The sequence below is a fragment of the Ixodes scapularis genome, unplaced genomic scaffold (assembly GCF_016920785.2).
Source record: "Ixodes scapularis isolate PalLabHiFi unplaced genomic scaffold, ASM1692078v2 PGA_scaffold8__174_contigs__length_109621045, whole genome shotgun sequence".
Taxonomy (NCBI): domain Eukaryota; kingdom Metazoa; phylum Arthropoda; class Arachnida; order Ixodida; family Ixodidae; genus Ixodes; species Ixodes scapularis.
This window is the reverse complement of record NW_024609883.1, coordinates 20946592-20970470: the sequence shown is the minus strand read 5'-3', so window position 1 is coordinate 20970470 and position 23879 is coordinate 20946592. Positions and strand designations below refer to the sequence as shown.

Genomic DNA, 23879 nt, shown 5'->3' with positions numbered 1-23879 from the left:
GACGGTTACGTTTTTGTCCTAAATGCCTCCTATTGGCGGGGCGACGGCATTACAATGTTTTCGCCCATAGTGGAAGCAACCTTACTAAAACACTCAGTTGGGAAACTCGCCGTCGAAACCTGGGCCGCTGGCATCCACCGAGACCGAGCTAAATGCGACAACAGCGCCACTCTTTTTCGTTTGTCTGTACTACGGTCACCTCGAGCTTTTTGAAAGCCTGTTTTTGCGTAAAAACAAACGGAAAAGACTCTTTTTGTATGAAATTTATTGGAGTTTAGTACCAAATAATGGGCGCGTGATGTTTTTATCATCTTTAGTTCGCAGGGTTTTGCGGAACAATTAGTATTGTTTTCATACAACCATGCCTCAGCGGGCCTTTCAGGTAGCGCGTCCCGGCCTAGGTGCATTTTAACTTCAGTAGTTGAACGCGGCGCGTCCGCCGGGGGGACGGGGGTGGCACTCCTGTAACCTCTGCCGCTGTATCTGTTCTTAAAGCCAAAATACAAGTCACGTGCATTTCTTCGAGTGGCCGCTGCGGGAGAAATGGTGGCGTCGTGCTCGTCATTAGCTCGGTGCTCGGAGACAGATTGGAGCCATTTTTTCAAAGCTGTCCCTATGGGAGTTTCCCAACTGAGTGTTTTAGTAATGTTGAGTGGAAGTGACGACAATTAAAGATGGCGGCGCCCTTGCGAAAAAGATCTATATTGGACAATACCGGGAAGTTGACGGCGGAGCATGCCAGTGGCGACCTGGCTCCGCCGGACAGTTCTCGGTACTGTCCGACGTAGGCTCAGTGCTAGCAGAGATGCTGCGCTAGCTGGGCGGAAGTCATGTTGGAGGCGGAGATTTGTGAAAAAGATTGGTCGGTAGTTAACGTATTTTTGGAAAGGGGTTTATTTTTCTTCAGATAGAACCCCTGTCTTCTACAATAAAAATGTAACAAAGTAAAAAAACAAAAAAAGATTAGCACACACATAATGAGACGTTCCTGTAACTATGTCTGGTACAAATGTTTATGGTACATTTTCAATGCCTCGTGCGATATATTTCCTCTTTCATGGAGCTCTAAATGTATCTTTTTTGGACTGTATATATTTAATCTGCTTAAAAATGAGGTCCTTTTTTTAAAATATCTCCTGTTCCCGTTCACCAATATCTGCGAAGAATGAAGACTTCTCAATATTCAAGGCGGGTAAATATATTTTTCCCGGTTTGCGAAGCCACTACTTGCCAAAAGTATCTCCCTGAAATGTTTTCTGAGCTAACCCAAGTCGATGACGCAGTCCTTACAGGCCAAATTTGGAAAGTTTTTTTTATCAATCAAGTGCTTACCTCAAGAACACCATTTCCTTGTTTACCTGCCTTCTGTTTCAATTGCCCTGTAGTATGCCTATAGTTCATAATTAGCCTAACTCTTACCAGGCAACCTTCATCATTGAAGTGCTTTTACTGTATGCACCGACAACCTAAAAAACCTAGGACGTGACGGGTTTCGACTTTTTCATCCTGGTCATCGCTCTTCAGCCATTCGGATTGGGACCACAGCTGATCATAACGTCAAAGGCCTAATTACAAAGCGAGAAGCATGACCCTAATAGGCCCCACCCTTCATTTCTTAAGTCGTTTCTTAAGTCGTCAGTGACGATACAGGGCCCAATCAAGAAATCGAAACGCGTTTTTTTTTTCTTTTTTCTTTTTTGCCAGCAAAAATCTCTTACTCATTGCAGCAAACTGAATCTCCGTGAGGGTGTTTCAGTAGGTGAATGTGATAAAATGCGAAAGTTTAAGAACATGATTTTACCCGTTGATCAAGATATACGGGAGAAAATCTACATTTTCTGAACGAGCCGACATCCACCTTAGACTTATAATCAACACCCCAAAATATTACAATCTGTTTGCCTGTAACGTTAAATGCAAAAAAAAAGATATATAACAACGAGAAAGAGGAGGATATTGTTTCCTTTCTGTCTGACAAGTTTTTTTCAGGAAAATAAATGCTGCAGTCGCCCACAATATCATTTCTTGCTTTGATGAATATTAGGCTTAGGTGAACCTCGGCCGATCGAGAAATTTTGTTTTCCTCCCGTATCCTTCGATCCAGGCGACGTCACGTTCTCAAATTTTCGTATTTTGTCATCAGACCATTGCGTCACATTCTCACAGACTTTCATATTTCTGCGGTTCGCAGTTTATTTTTCACCCCCCCTCTCCCCCCCCCCCCCCCCAAAAAAAAAGGGAGATTTTGGTCGATGGGGCCCTGTAGATGATTATGACATATTTGGATCACACAAGAAATATTTGTAGGGACGAAATAGGCCGGAGGCTAACCGTTTGGGACATTTATTTTCTTAAAGGAAAGAGCGAAATGCATAAGGCAGCCAATGTCAGCAAAATCTTCGGACTCGTGATGATGCCGCTGTTCCATTCGACTCTGCTGCAGTTCTTCAAGTCAAGATGAATGTTGATCGCGTGGTGCACGGCTTTTATCGCAGGACTGTCTCGAGTACACCTTGTTGTCGCATTCAGGAAGCAATTATAATTGCCAGTACTGCGAGAAATTAGAAGAGAATTGGAGCGGACAATTACGGAGGGGAAGCTCCCACATATTTATGAACGTAATCACTTTAAACATCGTGAATATTTCATCCGAGATATGATGCTTTCACATGGCGTTGCCTCAAAGAGTATTTCATAATTTGGTGAAGTAAGTTAAAACTTACAACTTACCCGCCTCTATTAAAACTTACCCGTCTCTATTAAAATCGGTTAAGAATGTGATTCCAAAGTAAACTTTTAATCATTTTGTCTTTCTCTGCACTGAAAATTTATTTTGTATTAAAGCATGCACAGCTTTTTAACGTAATTCCCTACCCCAAACACTTGTTGATCTCTCCGTTTGCTCAGTAGTTTGCGCATTTACCCGCTATATTTAGCAAGAAAAGTGACGTCACAAAACATTTTGATGTCACTGGGCATCACGACATGACTCCGCGACTTTGTGTGACCTGAGATCACGTGACCCGAGGTCGCCTGATGACAATATTTCTGTTAAATCTAGAGGCAAAATTGATGTCACGCGATCTGACATCACGTGACATTAAGTCAGGTTACGTCAACTTTTACGCTATATTCAGTTAATACATTAATAAGAAACTATACGACTTTCCGAAATTTCTTCTTAGTGTCTCAGCAAATTAAAAAGAAATTGTCCCTTAAATAAAGCAGTCCATGCATTGTAAACCTTCAGCGATAAAGGTCACTGGTAATTATTAATTTTTTTTTTTGTGCAGGCAAGAAGTACTTTTAAATAGTCGGCAAACATATCCTGTCAAGGTCAAGACTACCGGAGTCTTAAAGCGAAATTCTACTGGCTTTAAAAAAATTATTCTGAAATACTTTACTCACTCGTTTCTTATTTTATATTGACTTAATATTGAAAAGCTTGTTTAACCAATGAAAGGCACTGCTGCACTTCCGTCGAATCATTTTATCATCTATGAAAAACATTTAATATATATATATATATGTATATATATATATATATATATATATATATATATTCGTTAACATTAAACCAACTGGTTCAGCACAGTACAAAATTTATTTTCTCTACCTCTTTCTCTATCATATAAGTTGATTCTATTTTGCTCGAATATTCTCATTAAACCAATTTTAATCACTCTGTACAAGAGGTCCATGCATACGCAGTTTTTAGCCATTACAACTGAACTTACTAATACGTACTAAAACCGCCCACCGTAGAGCCGCTACCTTAAATCCCTCCTATTTTAGTTGTCGTTACCTGCATGGGTCTTGAGGCAGAAGCTTCAAGCAGGATTGAAAGGCACTTTTGTTCAGGCATTGATTCCACTCGAGCACACCTAGAAATGCGAGAATTGTTCAAACTAATTACAGGCATTCTTTTCGTCTAATGAACATTCTTGCGCGAAGAAGCTCCACGTTTGCCACTCGGAGGGCACTGTAGCTTATGAGAGAGAGAGAGAGAGTTTCATGAGTACACAGCCTGCGAGCAAGAAGGTGCGACTCCAGATTTTAATATTTCTCGCCAACAATTGAATCGCTTTTGTCAAAACTTGTCATCTTGTTTAGAGTGCTTATGTGGAGCTTCAACCTAAGGGATAAAACATTGGCGCACGTCGATACCCAGTATCAGTAAATAGCGGAAAGCGTCGATGTTGTGTTCGCGCTGCGTCGTGTAACGTACAGTGCTCACGTAATTTATGCGTGGCTTGCACGTGACGTCACTGCACCATACTGGTGGTAATTCCTTCTTGTTCTTGCCGAAGTCAACAAATTGGGTGGTGCAAAGTGTATGCTGCAATGTACGTGGTCAGCAGGAAGGTTACCGCAATGGACCCCAATATGACATCAATGCATGGCATGTCTGCGGAACGTACTAAACCCTCTGACGCGTGACAAAAAAAGAAAAAAAGGCAAAGCTGGGCTATGATTCGGACATCCTGTAGCGTAAAGCGGTAATATAAGAAGCCATGCCCTCAATTTCTTAGGCTGTCTGCTTCTATAAATGTGTAAAATCTCGTGGGAGGTTCTCGTGGCGGCGGCCGAAAACCGACTGGGGACAGCAGCAGTTTTTCTGGTCAAGCCAACAACACTTGAAGAAATCGAAAACCTGTGCTAAGGGATTTTGAGGTCAAGCGAAGACGCTGATTGGATACGAGCATTGCGCCAGCGTTCGGATATGCCTCGTATCCAATCAACGCGTCGAAGGACACTCGACGTCAGGCTCGGGCCCAATTGCGAAGTCGGCGCCATCCGGGTGCAATGACGTTGCATGGAAGTAGAGCAGGCTTTCCACAGGTATTGATTATTCTACAATTCGTTTCGCTCTAAGTCCGACCGCATTCGATGCTACCACCTGGTGGAACCAATCAAATAACCGACGAAAATTCACGTTTCGGACTGATATCAAACCGTAATGACGCAGCTTGCTATAATCGCAAAGATTTAATTGTAACAGTTGTGCACGCGTGCTAACCAAGGGCTGATATCAAAACGGAACGTACGGACCGTAATACAGTTTGAGTAAGATGATCTCACTTGTATAAAGGCTTGGGTCGCACAAGTGGGAGCGGAGTGAAGCAAAATCACTTTTCAGATATTGGAGCTTTTGCTTTATTTCGTCCGAGCATCCTCCATTCTCCATGTATTTTGTGCAAGAATCGACGGACTCCAAAACCCTGAAAACATCGGTCAAATTAGTCACAGCACATATGAACAAGTGTAACTTCTTTACGTTCTGACGAGTGCGATGACAAAGTTACGATTTCTCGCACACCCAAATACAACGTCAGCTTTAAAGAAGGCAGTCTGTGGCATTTTGAAAAGAGTAATTTGGGGTCTGGAAGAGGCGACATCAGTTAAGCATATAATCAATAAAACGCACACTGGCACTTGCAAAAGTTCCTGTATTCACAGTTCTAAAATGAGAACAATGAACAGTGTTATTTATAGTTCTTCTTTTATTCGAAATATGTTTTGTCATGTTTTTTTGAGGTTTTATATACGTGAAAACCACAAGATATGTGCAGAAGAAATATTTTAGCAGTTGTGCTTTCTAGTCATTCCTTGAAACACTTGTCCAAGTCATATCAATAGCTGTTCACTTCTTCTATGAGAATATTAATTCATTTATATATACTGACACCCTCACATAAGTGAAATATATTGTAAAGAAAGAAACGGCTAGGTGATTCATGACATTTAACAATTTTACACCCTCTTTACAATGCAATAATAACACGAAGGCACGCAAGCACACAAAATACAATTAAAGAGTTTACATTGAAAAGAAAGTGTATTCTGTCAATGAAGTAGTCAACAGTCTTAATTTGTTAGCGATACAGGCAATTTCTTCGATTTAACAATGTATCGGGGAAAAATGACTACTTGAATGTGTCTAGTCGAAATAAATCATGCATTTGTGAACGAGCATGACAAGAGTGGGTATTTAGGCGACCTGGCAAGTGATATCTTTTGTATTTTGTAATATCAACGTTGAATTTTCCTTCAATCAATAGGAACAAAATCTTCGCTCTGTGTTCCCGCGCTCCTTCACTCAGCTTGATCAAGTGTCCCTGTCGGAAGTTGCCGACGGCAAACTTAGTCTGTTGTATTTGTTGAGTATCAGCCTGATCGCTTTTCCTATTGCATGTTCTTAGTGGCGTTGATTTTCATGAATGAGTTTTCTTTAACTATCTTCCTTATCTTGATTACGAATAATCTAGAAGAAGCCGCAAGAATTATATTACAGCAAGGGGTATATTTAGATGCTTAATCACTTCAATTATTAACTTCTCCCTTAATTATTTAATTAGTTGATTTTTATATTTCATCTACAAATTGGCTGCACGATTACGAGTAAATAGACGGGCGTATACTTTTGGCTGATTGCTGAGAGTATAGCTATCTTTTGCTTCCTTTTTTGCGCTGTCAGTCTTCAAGATGGTGCTCCCATCTTCACGGTGGAACTTCAAAAACTGTACTCACTTGCAGTCTTCAGCGAGCAGTTTTTCCTCTCTAGCCTTTGGAAATTCGGTACGGTCCTCGGCCCTCTTGAAACATTCCCAATATCTTTCGGCATCGCACCGCTGTTTTCCCGACGAACCTTACAACAAAAAAAGTAAAATGAACTTATTATGACCTTTTCAACGAGTAATATTTTCCGGTATTGCTTTTCCAAGGTTGAAGTGGGTGGAATAATACTTTAAACATGCGTATCCACACGAGGAATCATGTTTAGTCTATGGTCACTGTCAACTAAAGAAACGTAGGGCATGGCTCAGTACATTCGCGCCTATTGCTAAAAGGATTGGCTCTTCAGCGTTGGTGCAGGCTAATACCGCAATTTGATTGGCTGATGAGTGATCACAAGGCACCCGGAACTCGCCACGCCCTGCAATTCTTTAGTTGTCAGGACCCACGGGTTGAGATAAAAGGTGTTTGAGAAGTGTGGGGTAAAGCATATGCTAGCGCTCTGATCATCGATCTATTTCTTTACTTATTCTTAGGGGGAAAAAAAAAACAACATAAATTGGATGCTTAAAGGATGCATGCAAAATAACAAAACATTTCTCTTAAGCCGCCTGGACGGGAAAAGGGTGTCACAAAATAAGAATAGAAATAGTTATTTTTTCATTAAGTACAAGTATATGATGGAAGGGGACTGAGGGAAAAATCTGTATTTGTGCTGCTTGACGAGTCATCAACTCCCTCCCCAAGAGGCAACAGCGGCAAGTCACAAAAGAAATGTATCACTTCATCAACGAACGAACATATAAAAAGACACGGGTCAGTAATTCAATATATAACAATATATTCCATATATAACATTACAGTGTGGCAGATAAATTAGCTCTGTTAAACAGACGGTTTAGTAAAAAAGCAAGAAGTACACATTAAAAGGCTTAGATATATGGCGACTGTGTAATACTATACTCATTGACTAAATTCGTTCTGAGCGGATGTAACTGCAACTCATAAATGAGGACATTGAGTTGAATATTTACTTAGTCATAGCTATGCAAATTCACCCTCCAAGAAAAAAAATCTTTGATTTCTTTTACTGTCAATGTCGAAGGATGAACATCATGAGTATTAAGTTAATTCAGTAGAATCTGAAACAAATTTATAACAAAAAAAAAAAAAAAAGCACGAAAGATTTAGAACTATATTTACGGCGCGAAACAAATCTCTAGTTGGCACCTGTGGGAGCCCGCGGAAAAGTGGCCGTACGGTCACGTGACTGGCTGCTGTGATCACGTGATGCTTGCACTCTTTCTGGAGCTTTCTATGGTCTCTGCAATGTACTAAAATTTCGTTTGAAGTGCAACAAAAGAATTAAAATTATGGAGTAACTTTCAGAACCCAAAGGAAGCTCCCGAGAGAGCGCAAGGACTACGTGACAGACCTGTGCGCCGGTCAGAAATTGGCTGCGACGGCTCGCCGGAGTGTTTGTTCCTCTACGGTGGCGGCGGCGTGGTAAAACGCGTTCAACCAGCCATGGCCTCCGAGATCCCGCGAGTGCTTTGGTATCTCCGAGGCCGTGAACCAGTGTCGCGCCAAGCTCAGCGTGCAGCGGCGGCATGGGGGTTCTGGGGCGTTCAGCGGGGGCGGCGCACAAGTCTACCACGTGACCGGCGGCGGCTCCCGCGGGCGCCAACTACAAATTCGTTTCGCGCCGCAAATATAGCTTTATTTTTTTTTTATTTCTTTGTTCGTTGTAAATTTACTTATGACATTTTTTTTCCCCGTCCAGGCTGTTGAAAAAAAAAAGACTTTTTTCTTTGCATGTGTTTTTTTAAGCGCGATGCCGTAATCGGGCCCCGTTCGCAAAGCCTTTATCGTATAAACCCGCGCTCGCTCCCAAGGCCTGCAAGCTTGTGCGCCTTGTCTAGTCGGTAGCGTCGCGTGTCGGGTGACGTCACACGTGAGCGTGAGGTCATGCGGCGTGACGTCACACCTGGCTCTGATCCTATCGACCCCGCTAAATTTAGCGGAATAATCTCTCCGTCATATTTCGTCGAAAGTTTGTACGACAAATTTAGCTAGAAACTTTCCCGCAAAAATTTTGGGGAAATTTTTACTCTCGTGACGTAACACGTGACGTCCCCAGGTGCATGCCGGGATTTTCCGGTCCCGCTGACGCCGACGCCAAATTTCCTATGACACGACCTCCTAAACGATCGCGTTAGGTTGTATGGCAAATGGCTAGGCAATTGTGTCGGATACGTGTAACGTTCTTACATCACCAACCTTCAGCGGTTCTATGAGCCTGTGTCCACACAGAGTATGGGGAATGACGGGCTGTGGCCGGTAACGAGTAAATATGTCCGCTAAATTTAGCGGGTAAACTGAGTTTATTTGTAGGTCACGCGACGTCAACTTTTCGTTTACATTTAGCGGGGAAACTGAATTTGTGTATAGGTCATGTAAAGTCGTGTGACATCATTTTCATCCTCTACACCTGGCGGGGAAACTGAACTGGCGTTGAGATCACGTGACACCAATTTTGCCGCTAAATATAGCGGGGAAACTGAAGTCATGTGAAGTCACAGGCCCCGGCTACACGAAATGTGGCTTTGCGAAATCCGGAGCCACTAGCCAACGAACATTTCACGTTAAAATATTCTTTGAGGCCTGGTAGCTTTAGTGACTCGAATAACGCCCCTAAGCCGCAACCCGTGTTCGCTGTGTAACAGTGCACTCCCCGCAGGACAGCAATGCGGAGCTTTATTCAACATATATTTTCCCATTTTCCTGATGATGTCGGCTTATGAATAAAGAAAATGTTTTTAAAAACACGATTGCTCAATTTATGAATCCATTCGTTTCCTCATTTGTTAATTTTAGGTGATCACGAGCAAATATTTCCTTAATTATAATGCAGAAGGGGTGGGCTAACTTAGTTTTAGGTTAATGAGATTATAAATTAGAGACCATTTTTTTAATTAGGTAATAGATTAGGCTTTAGTCTAGATTGTTTTATTTGTTTTTGCGAAAACGTATCCCGCCCCCCCCCCCCTCTTGCAAGAATGCCCCTGGCGATGCCATTTACCTGAAATTAATAACTTAATAAATATCATAAACGTTATGTAATATGTATAGTTTCTGTTAAGGTGTATATTTATTTATTCGAGTGAGCTCTTTGGTTCGCTTGAGAAGTACAGACGACGCATTTTAAAATGTGTGAGAGTGTCAAAGCCCTCCGTTTATTCGCAATTCATATTTTATAGCGGAAGACACAGCATCTTGTCTTTCAACACTGCGAAATAACTACCGTGCATTTTTTATACTCATTGTCTGTATCTTATTTTGCGACACGAAACTCGCGAAGCTGCCGCAGCAGATTTGGTCTTTGTCAACTCTCCTCAAATAAGAGAAGTTGTTTTTTTCAATTATTACTTGTATTTTTAGTATTTCATATTGAGATCAGGCCTTTGTACTCACGGTCAAAACGGGTGCAGTTGTTCAGGTCAAGATTGGTGTTGTAAAGGTCATTCACCGCCCCCCTGGCAAGACTTGTAGATGGGCAGCCTTCGGCGGACTTCAAAAAACACGCATATTCTCCGTATCTGAACAAAGCAAAATAAGAAAAATGCGAGGAACTCCGTAAATGTGGGTGATTTAAGAAAATCTACCCAATCGTGTTGTATTAAAATGGCGGTACACCTCATTCACCGAGAATACTGGTGCCAAAGCGCCGACAAGTATCCTCCATACTCCCTTTCCCTTCGAGTCCGACCTCCACCGCCGCTATGATTGGATTTGGTGAGATCGATCATGCTGCGCCAAAAGTTTATAATCCCTCCGTGCTCAATTTTTTTTTTATTGCGAAAGCATTAACTGTTTTATGGAGCGAAGCCGGCGTTGTCTGCAACCCTCCGTAGCTGCGAAACGGCACTTAAATTACCATTGGCCGAAAGCATAGAAACGCAGATGCTTCGTCACAGAAGTCGGCGGGGCGCTCCACTTTAAGGTGTACGCACCTCAGGAATAAAACACGAAGAAAAGTGCAGCAGCTCAGATGCATCGTCATGAAAAAAGTAGGGGGGGAAGCGGCGGACGTGACGCGCTACATGTAGGAATGCGCTGCGTACACGAATGCTTTTGCATTCTTATACGTAAGCAGTCTCAAGTATATTCTTTACTTTTTTGTAGGCTTCCTATCACCGGTTAAACCATTCATGCACAAAAAAAAAAGAGCCTAGGAGGTTATTGTGCGATGCATCATTGTGCCTGACTGGTTTAGTTGGTGATAGAAAAGCCACAAAGACGGTGAGCTTCCTGACGTTGCACTTTTGAAGTGGCTTGATTAACAGATCGTGGTGACGGCTACGGTCGGACGTAAAGGAAAAAGGGAGCTTGGGCGCTGACAAGTTAAAAAAGGCAGCGCGTGGTGAGTCCTGTCCCGAGCGTTTTGACATTTTGACGACGAGAATGTGGCGCTAGCTAAGACATATTTGGTCTTCTTTACATATAATCAAACACTTGTAATTGAATTCCTTCTCCAAGTAATCTTTAAGTGGTTTGATAGCTTTCATTTCGTAGTAATCGTGAAAGTAATTTGGATTAATCAAGTTACTTGTTTTGGCCATTGGTATTCTACAGCACCCTCTCCTTCAGAGTCTGGGTTACGACTGTTTAGTCCTTCTGTTTCGAGCTAAAGATGCTGCTATATGTCTACTTTATTTTCTTCTAAATCTTGAGAACAATGAGATATATATTTATTCTTACTGGGTTGTACGAAAGAAGGTTACTCTCCTGTCTAAACAACTTGGATTGCCAAGTCCATGTACTCTTCGAGTGGCTTTCAGTGCGTAGTTTGACGCCTAAAGTAATGTCTCTGTGTTCATTGACCATTCAACCTCCCCATCTTCTCTGCCTTTAAACTACTTCAATCCGGCTCAAAAAGATAATCAAAACCAAATAATATCGAAGCTATAGCGCAATAAAACGTTTCTATTCTTGGGACGTGCTAGATCAGCAGTCGGAGTTCTTCAAGAATTGAGAAGAGTAATCCGGTGGATCTAAACCATAGATCGAAAGTGTGAAAGGATTGTTTTAAAACTCACAGAAAAGTTGGGAAAGCTCTTTACGATTTCTATGTTCAAAAGCTACGTTAATTATTTGTTTAAGGCTTATTTCTGGATGTTGCCAGTCGTTACGACATTAGGCTTCTCAAGTAACCCAAAAAAGAAACCGTTGCTCTTTTAAGTAATAGTAAACTACTATTTCCCGTACGAAATGAAGTAACCAAATGAAATACTTATTTACCCGCTGTGTTTGTAACTGCAATGGAAACATTTCTTTAACCAGTTAAAGGTTAAGTTAGGTGATAGGGACGCGAAAGAGCGAATTGCAAATCAAGAAGCGTGGACACCACGAGCCATCACCTCCGTTTCTTAAGCTGGTAGTGGTTTGTATTTTCACAATAATATTTGCAAATGAATTTGTGCTCATATTACCTGCATTCTGTTTTATCTCGGGTAAGACTGCCATGTTTTTCAAGTGTTGTGCGTTCATCATTGTATTCACCCATGCACATATGAAAAGCAGTTTCGTTGAGACAGCGGTTCCAGTCGACCATGCCTAAAAATATCGCATTAAATAAACACATGTTGCCGCATTGCACTCCAGTGAGGACAAGTACAAGCTGTGATATGCGGTTCCAAGGGCCTTCAGAAAGAACTTCGAAACCTGACACTTTGTGTAAATTTGTCGTCAGGATGTCACGTTTCTGGTGTTGGTAAGCACACAAAGACTTTGCACCTCAAGTTAGACATCAAGGAGGTTTTTGTTGCTTGTATAGCCTGCCCCAGAGAAAAAAGTTTCAAGCGTTTTCTTCGACATAAAAATAGGCTACAAATTGCGGAACACTCAATTTCCGCCCAAGAGTTGCGCTACTGGTCCAGACCAGATGCCGTTTCAGAACTGAACGTTATATCTTACTAAAACGTTATGGGTGATCTTTTTTTACTTTTCATGGAAACCTGGAGCCCATTCTCGGTAGTCGATGCCTCCAAACCCATGCTTTTATGGACACCGGCGGCCACCGTTTTCTCATTGGAAATTTATGAAAATTGCTAATAACGTTTGAATAAGATAACGGTTAGTTTTTGAACTCTGCCGCTTGGTCAGGACCACTAGCGCTGCATTTGGTCGGGGGCTGAGCTTTCGGCAATGCTTAGTTTATTTTTGCACTTTTTTTTTTCTGGGGGGCGCTTTGCTTTTGAGGTAAATTCATGGTGTACGTTCTGAAAAGCGTACGTTCCGAAAAGAGTACAACTCCCGACATCCCAGTACATTTCCAAATTGAGTCTTGCTGGTAAATGTGTCACAAAAGAAGGCTCGAAGAAAGTGTTTGTCAAGACGTGCCTGGAAAGCGTCTCCGAAAGGTGTGTTTGGACCTTAGTGTCTTATGCTGCCCGTGCATCGGACACGGGTTCGGAGTGGCAACAAATTACGTAACGAAAGCCGGAGTGTCATACTGTCGAATGTCACGATCCTGGCGGTTGGTCGTAAAATTCCCGCCAAAATTCTGCATGCCCGCGTTAATCCACGGTAGAGTCACAGCGATAGCTGCGACAGGTCATGACGAAAACGCTGGGCATCAGCGTCGCGATGCGTGAACAAAAGCGTTCGGAGCAAAAGCACTCTATGTAATTAAATTTTCCTCAAACTGTAGAACCTCCCAGGTATTTCGTCTTTGAGTGCACTTGTTTTTGGCGTATAGGTTGTCCACATTGGAACGAAGCACTGTAAAACGAGCGGGAAATTTCGATGCCTGCGCGTTCACAAATGTGATTATACACAACTCTTCAAAAGGAACGTGTTGGCATGAAAGGGTTCGTATAGCTATTGACATATTTATGATCTTCTCTTATGAACACCAGGGATACGTTCTTTTCGTTATATTTCACACTCCCAGATTGAAAATATTATTGTTGACAAGCGAATTTCTTTTTTACCGAACATTAGCCTATGAAAAAATAAGTTGAGCTTACTTACTCTGGTAGAGATCTTCGTGGCATAAAGACTTTCTTGTTGTACGAAGCCCGTCTTTAAGCAGTTGGAGCTGGCGTCTTTCTTCGTCTCGGCAGCCGTCCATCTTTAGATCATTTACGCAAGTAGATATTGCGTCCGCATTCCTGGGAACAAGATTTTGAGAAGAGTTACTGAGAGCGATGAAACAGTTGTTAGCCCATCTGAATCTTCGGGCCTGAGGACCGAAACAGAAATAAGGATTATAAAAAAAAAAAAAGTTTGGAGCGACAGTTTTGTGTGGGAACCCTCAATGGGCCTTTCTTGCTCCTATTGATGTGAACGCAAGTGGTTGCAATATCACGTGACACTAGTTTTGCCACTAAACGTTAAGTGCTCATGTCTCAGGAGACCTGGTGTCACACGACGTTAGGTTTTGTGACATCAGTTTCCACGCTAAACAAGAAAAATTACGTTAAAGGTTCAGCGTCGTCTCACGTGGCGTCACCTGACGTCAGTTTCACTGCTAAATTTAGCATTGAAATTGACGTCATGTGACCCGAGGTGTCATGACGGGGTCACGCGACCTTACGTCGCAGGACGTCAGGTTACGTGACGTGACGCAACTTCATCATTTCGTGTGACGTCATGCGCTACGCAAGGTTACAATGTCACGGGATTACCCAAATGCAAGACCTCAGAAATTACGATTAAATTTTGAAGAAAAAATGAAAGACGTTTACAATTCTCTGTAATGCCAAATTAGAGCGCAGCTCTTGAGGAGGAGGGCACGGTATTCCCCCTCCCCTCCGTACTCTCCCCTTCTCCTCTCCTTCTCCCCTCCCATTTAGCGGAAAATTTGGGAGCGAAAATTTCCCGCTAAATAAAGCGGAAAAAATTCACGGCTAAATTTAACAAGGAAATGTTTCCGGTAAATATAGCGGGAAAATTTTTCCGCTTCATTTATCGGGGAATTTTTTTCCGCTAAACTTAACGGGGAGCTTGTTCCGCTAGTATTCCTAGGAAAATTTTCCGCTGAACTTTGCGGGAAAAGTTTTGAGCTAAATTTAGCTGGAAAATGTATCCGCTAAATTTAGCGGGGAAATATTACGCTATATTTAGCGGCGATACTTTCCGCTAAATTTAGGCGCCGTGTGACGTCCCTCGCGACCCTCGTGACGTTACTTGTGACATCACGTGTGACGTCATTATGGGAAACGTCTCATAATGCAACTCGCAGTTGCGCCGACGGCGACACCGCTCAAGACGGAAACGGTCGCTAAGAGCTGAGCTTTAAAAGTTTCCCCACTAAATTACAATAGCTAGGGCTGCTCGATAAAAAAAGACCCACCAACTGTACTTGCAGCTTCATTGTGTTTGACGTCATGTCTAAGCCAGGTGATTCTTTATTGAAAGTAATGCATCAGTGCATTACAATTACTTATTTGTCAAGCTGCGTAAGAAAAGTTCACTGTCTGCTTTCGAAACGAAGAATCTTCTATGGAAGGAGAACCCCGGGTAGGATCATGTGCTAGTACGGTACACTCAGAACACGTAATGAAGTTACTCGTGGCCGATTACATTATGGATGATTTTTTTAATCACTAAATTACATTTATTAAGAAGTTACCACAAGAGTAATGTTACTACTTTTGGAAGTTCTACAATTGCTCGTAAGTGTTATTATTTTCCTCTCCCTTCCTAGTGTCACCCTCTGTTTGTACTAGTTTCCTTCCAGAAAATCTTACACCCAAATGTCTTGCTGGAGGGTGGCTTACCAAAATCTGCGGTTAAAGAAGTGGACACTTAGGTTATAAATCGGTGATTATAATTCAGTGATAGACTGTACGAAAGTCCCGTTTTAATATGGTATAAAACACTTTTTTCTTTTCTTTTATTTTAAATCCGATGAAATAGGAAAAGGAGCGGTTACTTTTTCAAGTAGCGACCGATTTCTTCTCTGTTCAAATAGTGAAGTAACTCAATTGAATACTTGTCAACTATAGGGGAATTGTAATTGTAGTCGTTTACCTTTCTTCTGTTAACTTGTACAACACTGGGTAGGAGTAAGGTACACTCACGTGCAGTCCTCTTTGATAGATTCCACTGTGACGCCACGAATCTGGAACTTCACTTTTGGCGATCTTGCCCCATCAGCAGGGAAACAAGAAGTTAATAGAGCACTTCCACACGGCTGAACATCGCTGGCACCTAGAAATAAAGAAAAGATTAAATGCAATATTTTTACTTACAATTTACGTTCATGTGATAGAACAAAACAAATATTTAAAAATTATGATTATTTTAGACACCGCCTTGCATTTTGGTACGTGTTAATTCGTTTTTACCCCTTCGTGTTCAGCTGAGAACAAACACAAGCTGCGTTCGTGAATTTTTATCTACTAAAGTGTTTTTCCGCTTGAAAACTATTTTTTTTAACTTTGTATAAATCTAGAGGTTTCTTCACATATTTGCGTTTAAGTCACATTGAGTGCGTAGCGTCCGCACGTAACCATATACGAAGCGAAACGATAAGCAAGAAGCCGGCACGCTGGCGTCATGTAGTCTGTAGCCCTTGAACACAGTCACGTAGGGGACGTGACGCTCATGTCGAGCATTACGTCAGTACAACCTAGAGGACAACTCCTTTCCTGCCCAGCTTTTTCACAAGTGGATCCACGCAGTGCCATCTACCTTGCGTCAACATCGCCGCCAGCGGGTTTCGCAGCGCCTCACAACAAGAGCGACGCACGCGGCGTCGCCAAAACGGACGTTGTCTGGAACTTTGCAACGGCTCAAGTCAAACTAAGTGTTTGCTGTTTAAGGAGGCTCGGGGACCAACTAACCATGATGTCACCCCAGGCCTTGTCTTCTAGGTAGTATCGATGACTTCCGCTGTAAGTGGCGGTTCTGTTTTATGTAGTATCGCAGAAACGGCTATCGATCGGCACGAGGTCCAAACCTTGAGATGATACTGCTCCTGCCACGTAGCTCGCGCAACGAAAGCAGGAACCACAAGGTCGGACTCGCGGTTCCCGCTTCTGTGCACGGTATTGCAGACCAAAGAAAGACGTGTGACATCCCAAAAATGTCCGTTGTTCGGGCAGATTTTTTTGAGCGGTTGCTTAATGGGCAACCGCTCAAGGACGCTTAACAAAGGCCACAAAACGTCGGTGGCTGAAGTGCTCGTGGCTGAAGCGATGGTGGCTGAAGAGCTTGCGGCTCAAGCAACGGTGACTGAAACATGTGTGATTGAAGCGCCCTCGGCTGAAGTGCCGGTCGCGTAAGCTCCAGTCACGTAAGCTCGTAAGTGGACGGCACTTCAGCCGAGCCACTTCGGCTCTCGGCTGAAGTGCCGGTCGCGTAAGCTCCAGTCGCGTAAGCTCGTAAGTGGACGGCACTTCAGCCGAGCCACTTCGGCTCTCGGCTGAAGTGCCGGTCGCGTAAGCTCCAGTCACGTAAGCTCGTAAGTGGACGGCACTTCAGCCGAGCCACTTCGGCTCTCGGCTGAAGTGCCGGTCGCGTAAGCTCCAGTCGCGTAAGCTCGTAAGTGGACGGCACTTCAGCCGAGCCACTTCGGCTCTCGGCTGAAGTGCCGGTCGCGTAAGCTCCAGTCACGTAAGCTCGTAAGTGGACGGCACTTCAGCCGAGCCACTTCGGCTCTCGGCTGAAGTGCCGGTCGCGTAAGCTCCAGTCGCGTAAGCTCGTAAGTGGACGGCACTTCAGCCGAGCCACTTCGGCTCTCGGCTGAAGTGCCGGTCGCGTAAGCTCCAGTCGCGTAAGCTCGTAAGTGGACGGCGCTTCAGCCGAGCCACTTCGGCTCTCGGCTGAAGTGCCGGTCGCGTAAGCTCCAGTCACGTAAGCTCGTAAGTGGACGGCACTTCAGCCGAGCCACTTCGGCTCTCGGCTGAAGTGCCGGTCGCGTAAGCTCCAGTCGCGTAAGCTCGTAAGTGGACGGCACTTCAGCCGAGCCACTTCGGCTCTCGGCTGAAGTGCCGGTCGCGTAAGCTCCAGTCACGTAAGCTCGTAAGTGGACGGCACTTCAGCCGAGCCACTTCGGCTCTCGGCTGAAGTGCCGGTCGCGTAAGCTCCAGTCACGTAAGCTCGTAAGTGGACGGCACTTCAGCCGAGCCACTTCGGCTCTCGGCTGAAGTGCCGGTCGCGTAAGCTCCAGTCGCGTAAGCTCGTAAGTGGACGGCACTTCAGCCGAGCCACTTCGGCTCTCGGCTGAAGTGCCGGTCGCGTAAGCTCCAGTCGCGTAAGCTCGTAAGTGGACGGCACTTCAGCCGAGCCACTTCGGCTCTCGGCTGAAGCGCCCGTCGCGTAAGCTCCAGTCGCGTAAGCTCGTAAGTGGACGGCACTTCAGCCGAGCCACTTCGGCTCTCGGCTGAAGTGCCGGTCGCGTAAGCTCCAGTCACGTAAGCTCGTAAGTGGACGGCACTTCAGCCGAGTCACTTCGGCTCTCGGCTGAAGTGCCGGTCGCGTAAGCTCCAGTCGCGTAAGCTCGTAAGTGCCGGCCGCGTAAGCGCCGGCTGTGTGTGCTCCGTTCGCGTAAGCGCCGTTAGGAAAAGCTCGCAAGAGCCGGTAGCTGAAGCTGACATTACCTGACGACTTTGACTTCATCCTCGATGTCGTCTTTGAGGTCATCCTAAAAGTCGTACTAGACGTCGTTCTTGACATCGTCGTCTAGGACGTCTTCCAGACGCCATTCTAGATGTTGTCCTAGGCGTCGACATTCACGTCGTACTTTATTTGTTTATTTATTTTCGCTTTACTCTCAGGGCCCTAAGACATTACAGAGGGGGAGAGCGAAGTTGGGATTAAACAAAATTGGGGTTAGGGGGATCTTCATACAGCGTGTAGTTGGTCAGCCATTAAAGTTGCGACGAGTCACACGCTGTAGATGAGCAATTTAGCCAGTGCAGTACAACCCCTAGCCTGGGGCCTTTAACACGCACCACGCAGTAGTGATACACGACCGCACGCCGGTACGATGCTCATCCAGATCGAAGCGGGCAGGGATGGGGCTCGAGCCCAGGATCCCTGGGTTCTGCAGCGCGAGCTTTCGCTCTACGCGCGTCGAGCTGGGTGTGCGCTTCAGCCCACTCGGCCACCCATCCCCCCGTTGGGATCAAAACAATGCAGAGTTATTCAAATTCATCAGAGAAATGATTGGTTAGAGCAGACCGAGAAAATGCAGTGTCTGTGTTCGACGCAATTGGTCCGGGAAGGTGGTTCCAGTCGAGGAATGTGCGAGGAAGGAAAGAAAGATGGAATGTAGATCTGATAGCGATAGGTACCTTAGAGGAGCTGTGCAACAATTGTAAAGCTGAAAGAATTGGCATCTTCTACTTTTGACATTGTTTATCTTGTCACAAAGGACAGAAAATACACCTCCTTCCTTCGAAGTGTTGACATACCGCCGCGTAATCGCGAGGCAAAAATTGGAAGATTTTCCGACCTGCAGCCGCGAGCGGCGGCCATGAGAACCACGCGGCATGACGTTAATGGGGGTCTTGTAGAAAGATAGCAACTTGTGCGAATACCTGCTCGACAAAAGGTAACTTTTCTAGAAATCTTGTCGTTCCAACAAAAATATAAATGCGCCAAAAACTTGGTATCATCGACAAAACTTTTATTATACGGAGTTTTAGTAGCGCCATCTATCCTGGGTCCACAAAACGGTCAGATCTATCTGCTACCGCGAACAGTTACCAGAAGTCGGAGGGGGACGGGGGCAGAGCCGGACGAAGATGCCCGGACCCGGATGAGACTTTCCTCCTTTCACCACATAGTTCGCGCTGCGCCAGGACGTGGTCACACGGTCGCGAGCGGACGAGTTATCGCTGCTTACTGAGGGCTCTAGAGTATGAGCTTCACTGGAACCCCGCGCGACCCTAATTGACGTCACAGCGCACGTGACTCGGAAGATGGTGAAGGAGTTGAGAGGTGCTGAAAACCTCAATCTTTGGGGTCCATATCACATGAGCGAATGACATTTTAGCGAACAGCGACATTTGAGCGAATCGACATTCTAGCGAATAACCGGGGCGCGCGTTAACCCATCCGCCGCGCTGCGCTTTACGCCGCTTCGCGGCGACAGTCTGCGGCGGCTCATTACAAAAATGTGAACCCATTTGGCCCATCCGAAAACGCCGCTTCGCGGCGTCCGACTGTTCGCTAAAGTGTCATTCGGTCAAACGTGGGCGTTCGCTAAAACGTCATTCGATCAAGTGAGTGCCTCCCGATCATGACTAACAGAAAGAGTCAAAGTCAAATTTGGGGTTTTTTTACGTGCCAAACCAACGACGGTCATCTGGCACGCCCCAACGGAGGACTGAGGATTAATTTGGACCACCTAGGGATCTTTTGACGTGCAACCAAAAGCTCGGTTACACGGCGCCTCTCTAGCAATAAGCCTCCGTCAGATTGCGGGCACCTCGGCCGGGATTCGATCCCGCCACATGGGGATCCGTAGGCCAGCGCTCTCGCCTCGGAGCCACCGAGGCGGCTACTAACAGAAAGAGAAAAGGGATGGGTGATTAATCTGTCGCGAAGCACAGTATTATAAAAATACATTGTGTGTATTAAAGAGAGGCTTGAAAGCTCACGTCGCAAGAAGGGGGGCAGGACTTACAAAGTAAATTTCATAGAAGTGACGCTAGATGAAGAATGATAATTAGAAAGAATAAAACTAGCGGATCTATTTTGAAGGCCTTCCAACGCGGGGATGAGAGTGGCCTGTCCGGGATCCCAGACAGAGGCTGCATATTCTAACACCGGTCGAAATAGAGTTTTATTATCAACTAGATTGAGAGAAACAGGTACTAATGAAAAGTTACGCCCGAGGTATCCATAAGAGGTGCTTTCCATGAGAGGTTAGAAGTTATTTTTACGCCTAAATATTTGTAAGAAGTTACCATATCCAGCTGAGTCTGATTAAAAAGGTCGTTTTTAGTTTCATGTGACTGGCAAGATACATGCATAGACTTACATTTGTTAGTATTAAGACTCATAGTCGATAGGTCACACCACTGGTAGATATCAATAATCTCAGACTGAACATGTTGTTATCATGATCATTAAGTATCTCACGGTAAATCACACAGTCATTAGCAAATAAACAAATAAGTCAGAAAACATCAAGAGGTAGGTCGATAATATAAATTAAAAAGAAAATCAGAGGTTCTAAAACAGATCCTTGGGGAATCCCAGAGGCTACAGACAAAATGGAAGAGTTACTATTACTGACTGTAAGTAACAAATTGTGACCGCTATGATTGAAAGATTGAATCCATGCAAGAAAGTTAACATCCATGTTAAGCTTGGACAGTTTCAGAGGTTGTTTACGATACTTTCACGAACGCTTTGGGGAAATCTAGGAAAATATAGACTCCCTGGGATCCTCGGTCCTGGATGCAGTGAAGCTCATGAATGAATTTTATAAGCTGTGTCTCGCATGAAAATGTTTTTTTTCGAAATCCATGTTGGGATAGGTAGAAGAAGTTGTTAAATTCTAAGAAACTGACAAGGCGGGAAAATAACAGATGCTCAAGGAGTTTTCAAGGAACACTGGTTATAGAGATTGGACGAAAATCTAGAAGGGAGTCTCTGTCCCCAGTTTTGTAAATGGGAACCGCCTTCCCCACCTTTTAATCTAGAGGAAGAACACGCTCTCTAATTCACTGATGAAAAAGTTTACTTAAAATATTAGAATAGTAATGTTTTGTATTTTTCAAAAACTTCGAATTAACACCATCTACTCCCGCTGAAGACGACAATCTTAATGTTTCCATGACATGGTCGACACCAGCAAAATTAAGCAAGATGGGGTACATCGGCCAATAATCTGAAATATCTAAAATAGGAAACGCCGTGCTTCTGTCACTAAAAATGATTCTATAAAAACTCTGCTCAATGCAATCGCACACTCTTCAGTGGGCATAGTATCACCACTTTCGTTGTTTCAACTAACAAAAAAAAAAAAGTTTTTTTTTTTTGTTTATGAGGCTTCAGAACTTTTTAGGTTCTTGATTAACATATCGGGTAAAGTGCGCTCGAAAAGCACCAGCTTGGTCTAATTAATTGCCTCTTTAATGTCTCAGAAGCAGTGCGGCATTCGGACCAGCGCCGTTCACATCTGGTTAATTTGGCTGCTGGAAATAAACGGTTCTTTTTATTTAAGAGTCGTTTGAGGGCTTTGTTAAACCACAGAGGCTGAGAATTTTCGAGTTCAGTCCTAAGGGAAATATGTGGGTCAGTAAGTGATTGTACTTTATTCTTAAACATTTGCCGATTCTCTTCCACTGAACGGTTTGGGAATCCTTTTAGAAATATAGCAATAAACGTTCTTACTGATGAAGGCGAGCGGGTTGAACATGAATACATAAAATTGAAAGAATAAAACACAGAGGACAAGCACAGGATAACCACTTTCTTTCAGTTAGCAACGACGTCTTTGCCCAAAATAAACGTCGTTGCTAACTGAAATAAAGTGGTTGTCCTGTGCTTGTCATCTGTGTTTTATTCTTTCAATTTTATGTAAACGTTCTTAGATCCATGTTAATTTTGACGAAGTGAGCTTTCGCATAATCTCGAATTCGTTTTACGTGACTTGATGATTTCGGCACAGAAGCTTTAACGTAAAGTGCAATATGTGATGATCACTAAACCCTGGAAGACAGGATATGGGGGAAACTAGGTCAGGGTGATTTGACAGGACCAGATCTAATATGGTTGCGGATATCGGGGTCAGTCTTGTTGGTTGAGCAACCAAGTGAGTGAGATTAAAATCTAAACAAAGGTTGACGAAGTCATTTCATTCCGATGACGATGCAGTTGTTGATAGATTACACTCTGCACATATGACAAAACGTTGTTCTGGAGGTCGTCCTACCCTTAGCAAAAAGAGACCGTACTTCAAACGAAGTTGAAATATATTGAATACGAATATTCATTTTGTATTTATTCTGTATTATTTTGGCCGCACTCGAAATACGCGCGTAAGGTATTCAAAATACATTATAAATATGTATCAAAAAATATTTTAGATATACCAAAACTATTATCCCTTCACACTCAAGATGCCATTTGTGCATTAAAAACCGGTTACACAATTTTTTTTATTTTCGATTTTGTCAGCAAATGGTGTCCCTGTGGTACTTGAAGGCACTACTAAATACATCTCACAAAGCTACATTAGAACCGAACACAAACACAAACACCATGACGCAGTGCACAGCTCATTCACAGTCCCGTTGACAGCCCTAGAGGCTTATGTAGCCTACATATTGAAGGTAATAATTTTTTCGGTGCCCACCTCTGCGCTTATTAAGGTTCCAAGTATTCGATCTTCTTCTCGGGAGTCTGTCAAAGGGGAAACAGTGTTTTGAAGTTCGTGGACGATATCTCTTACTAAAAAGCATTGGTACAGCTAATGACAATTCGGCGCAGTCCCTAAAACAATATCCACACAAACGGCTCATAAAATACATGTTATTGCTCCTCTGCGTAGCACCACTCAGGACAAAGCGAATCAAGGCAGTTTCTTCACTTTAAAATACTGTAACAACTTTATTTTCGTGAGGACATAATTCTTGCAAAGTTCGCGAATCGCCTACAATTCCGAAAAATAGGTCCCGTGAACAATTCCGGCAAAATGTAAAAAGATTAAAATCTATATTGCGATCCCAGCGCGTCGCGAAAATTAGAATTTGCGAATTATTCCAAAACTCCAACTTTGACCTGGATTGGAAAATATTGAGCCCGCGAAAAATAAGTATTTTACAGTAGTTATTTTGTCTTTCCTTTTTAGTAGTAGACTATTTAATATGGTAGTTAATGTCACTATATTGTCACGAGGGCATCATCTTCTTTCATCGTCACGATACACACCATCATAAAGACATTCATCGTCCTCATCTTTACAACGATCATCATCATGAGGACTGATCGCGGGCTGCTCGTGGCGCGACCGGGATATTCGAATCCAGCCTGCGCCCTGAGCAGTCTCATAATAAACCTCTCCAAAAGCTATCACTATCTCCATCTTACAAGTGGTGGAGGTGCGGGGTATCCTCGTTGAAGACCTCAAGCTGCTCTTCTGCCCCGAAGCCTAGGTTCCCTCTGCACTGGACCTGCGAAGCCGGACCCTCCGACACATTATGACCACCGCTCCACCAGCTGACGGCTCCACCTCAGCGGCAGGACAGGTTAGTCCACAGACAACCTTCTGTCCCGGTTCCCTTCGCCAGAGAGACCCGAAATGGTTTTCCGGAGCTGGAGACGACGACGCCGAAGATTGGCTTGACTCGTACGATAGGGCCAGCCGCCATAACAAGTGGGATGACGCCACC

General features: G+C 43.9%; 1 protein-coding gene across 1 annotated transcript in view; it reads right to left on the bottom strand.

Moving 5' to 3' along the window:
- Positions 1-2343: 2343 nt before the first annotated feature.
- Positions 2344-23879, bottom strand: part of LOC115311949 — a 31702-nt gene continuing 10166 nt past the window's right edge. The window contains exons 2-9 of the mRNA XM_040215336.1: positions 15606-15735; positions 13552-13691; positions 12009-12132; positions 9991-10115; positions 6532-6649; positions 5083-5222; positions 3806-3884; positions 2344-2551 (exon numbers count right to left, since the gene is read on the bottom strand). Of these exons, the coding sequence (XP_040071270.1) occupies positions 2344-2551; positions 3806-3884; positions 5083-5222; positions 6532-6649; positions 9991-10115; positions 12009-12132; positions 13552-13691; positions 15606-15735 (1064 nt within the window). The remainder of the gene's footprint in view (positions 2552-3805; positions 3885-5082; positions 5223-6531; positions 6650-9990; positions 10116-12008; positions 12133-13551; positions 13692-15605; positions 15736-23879) is intronic.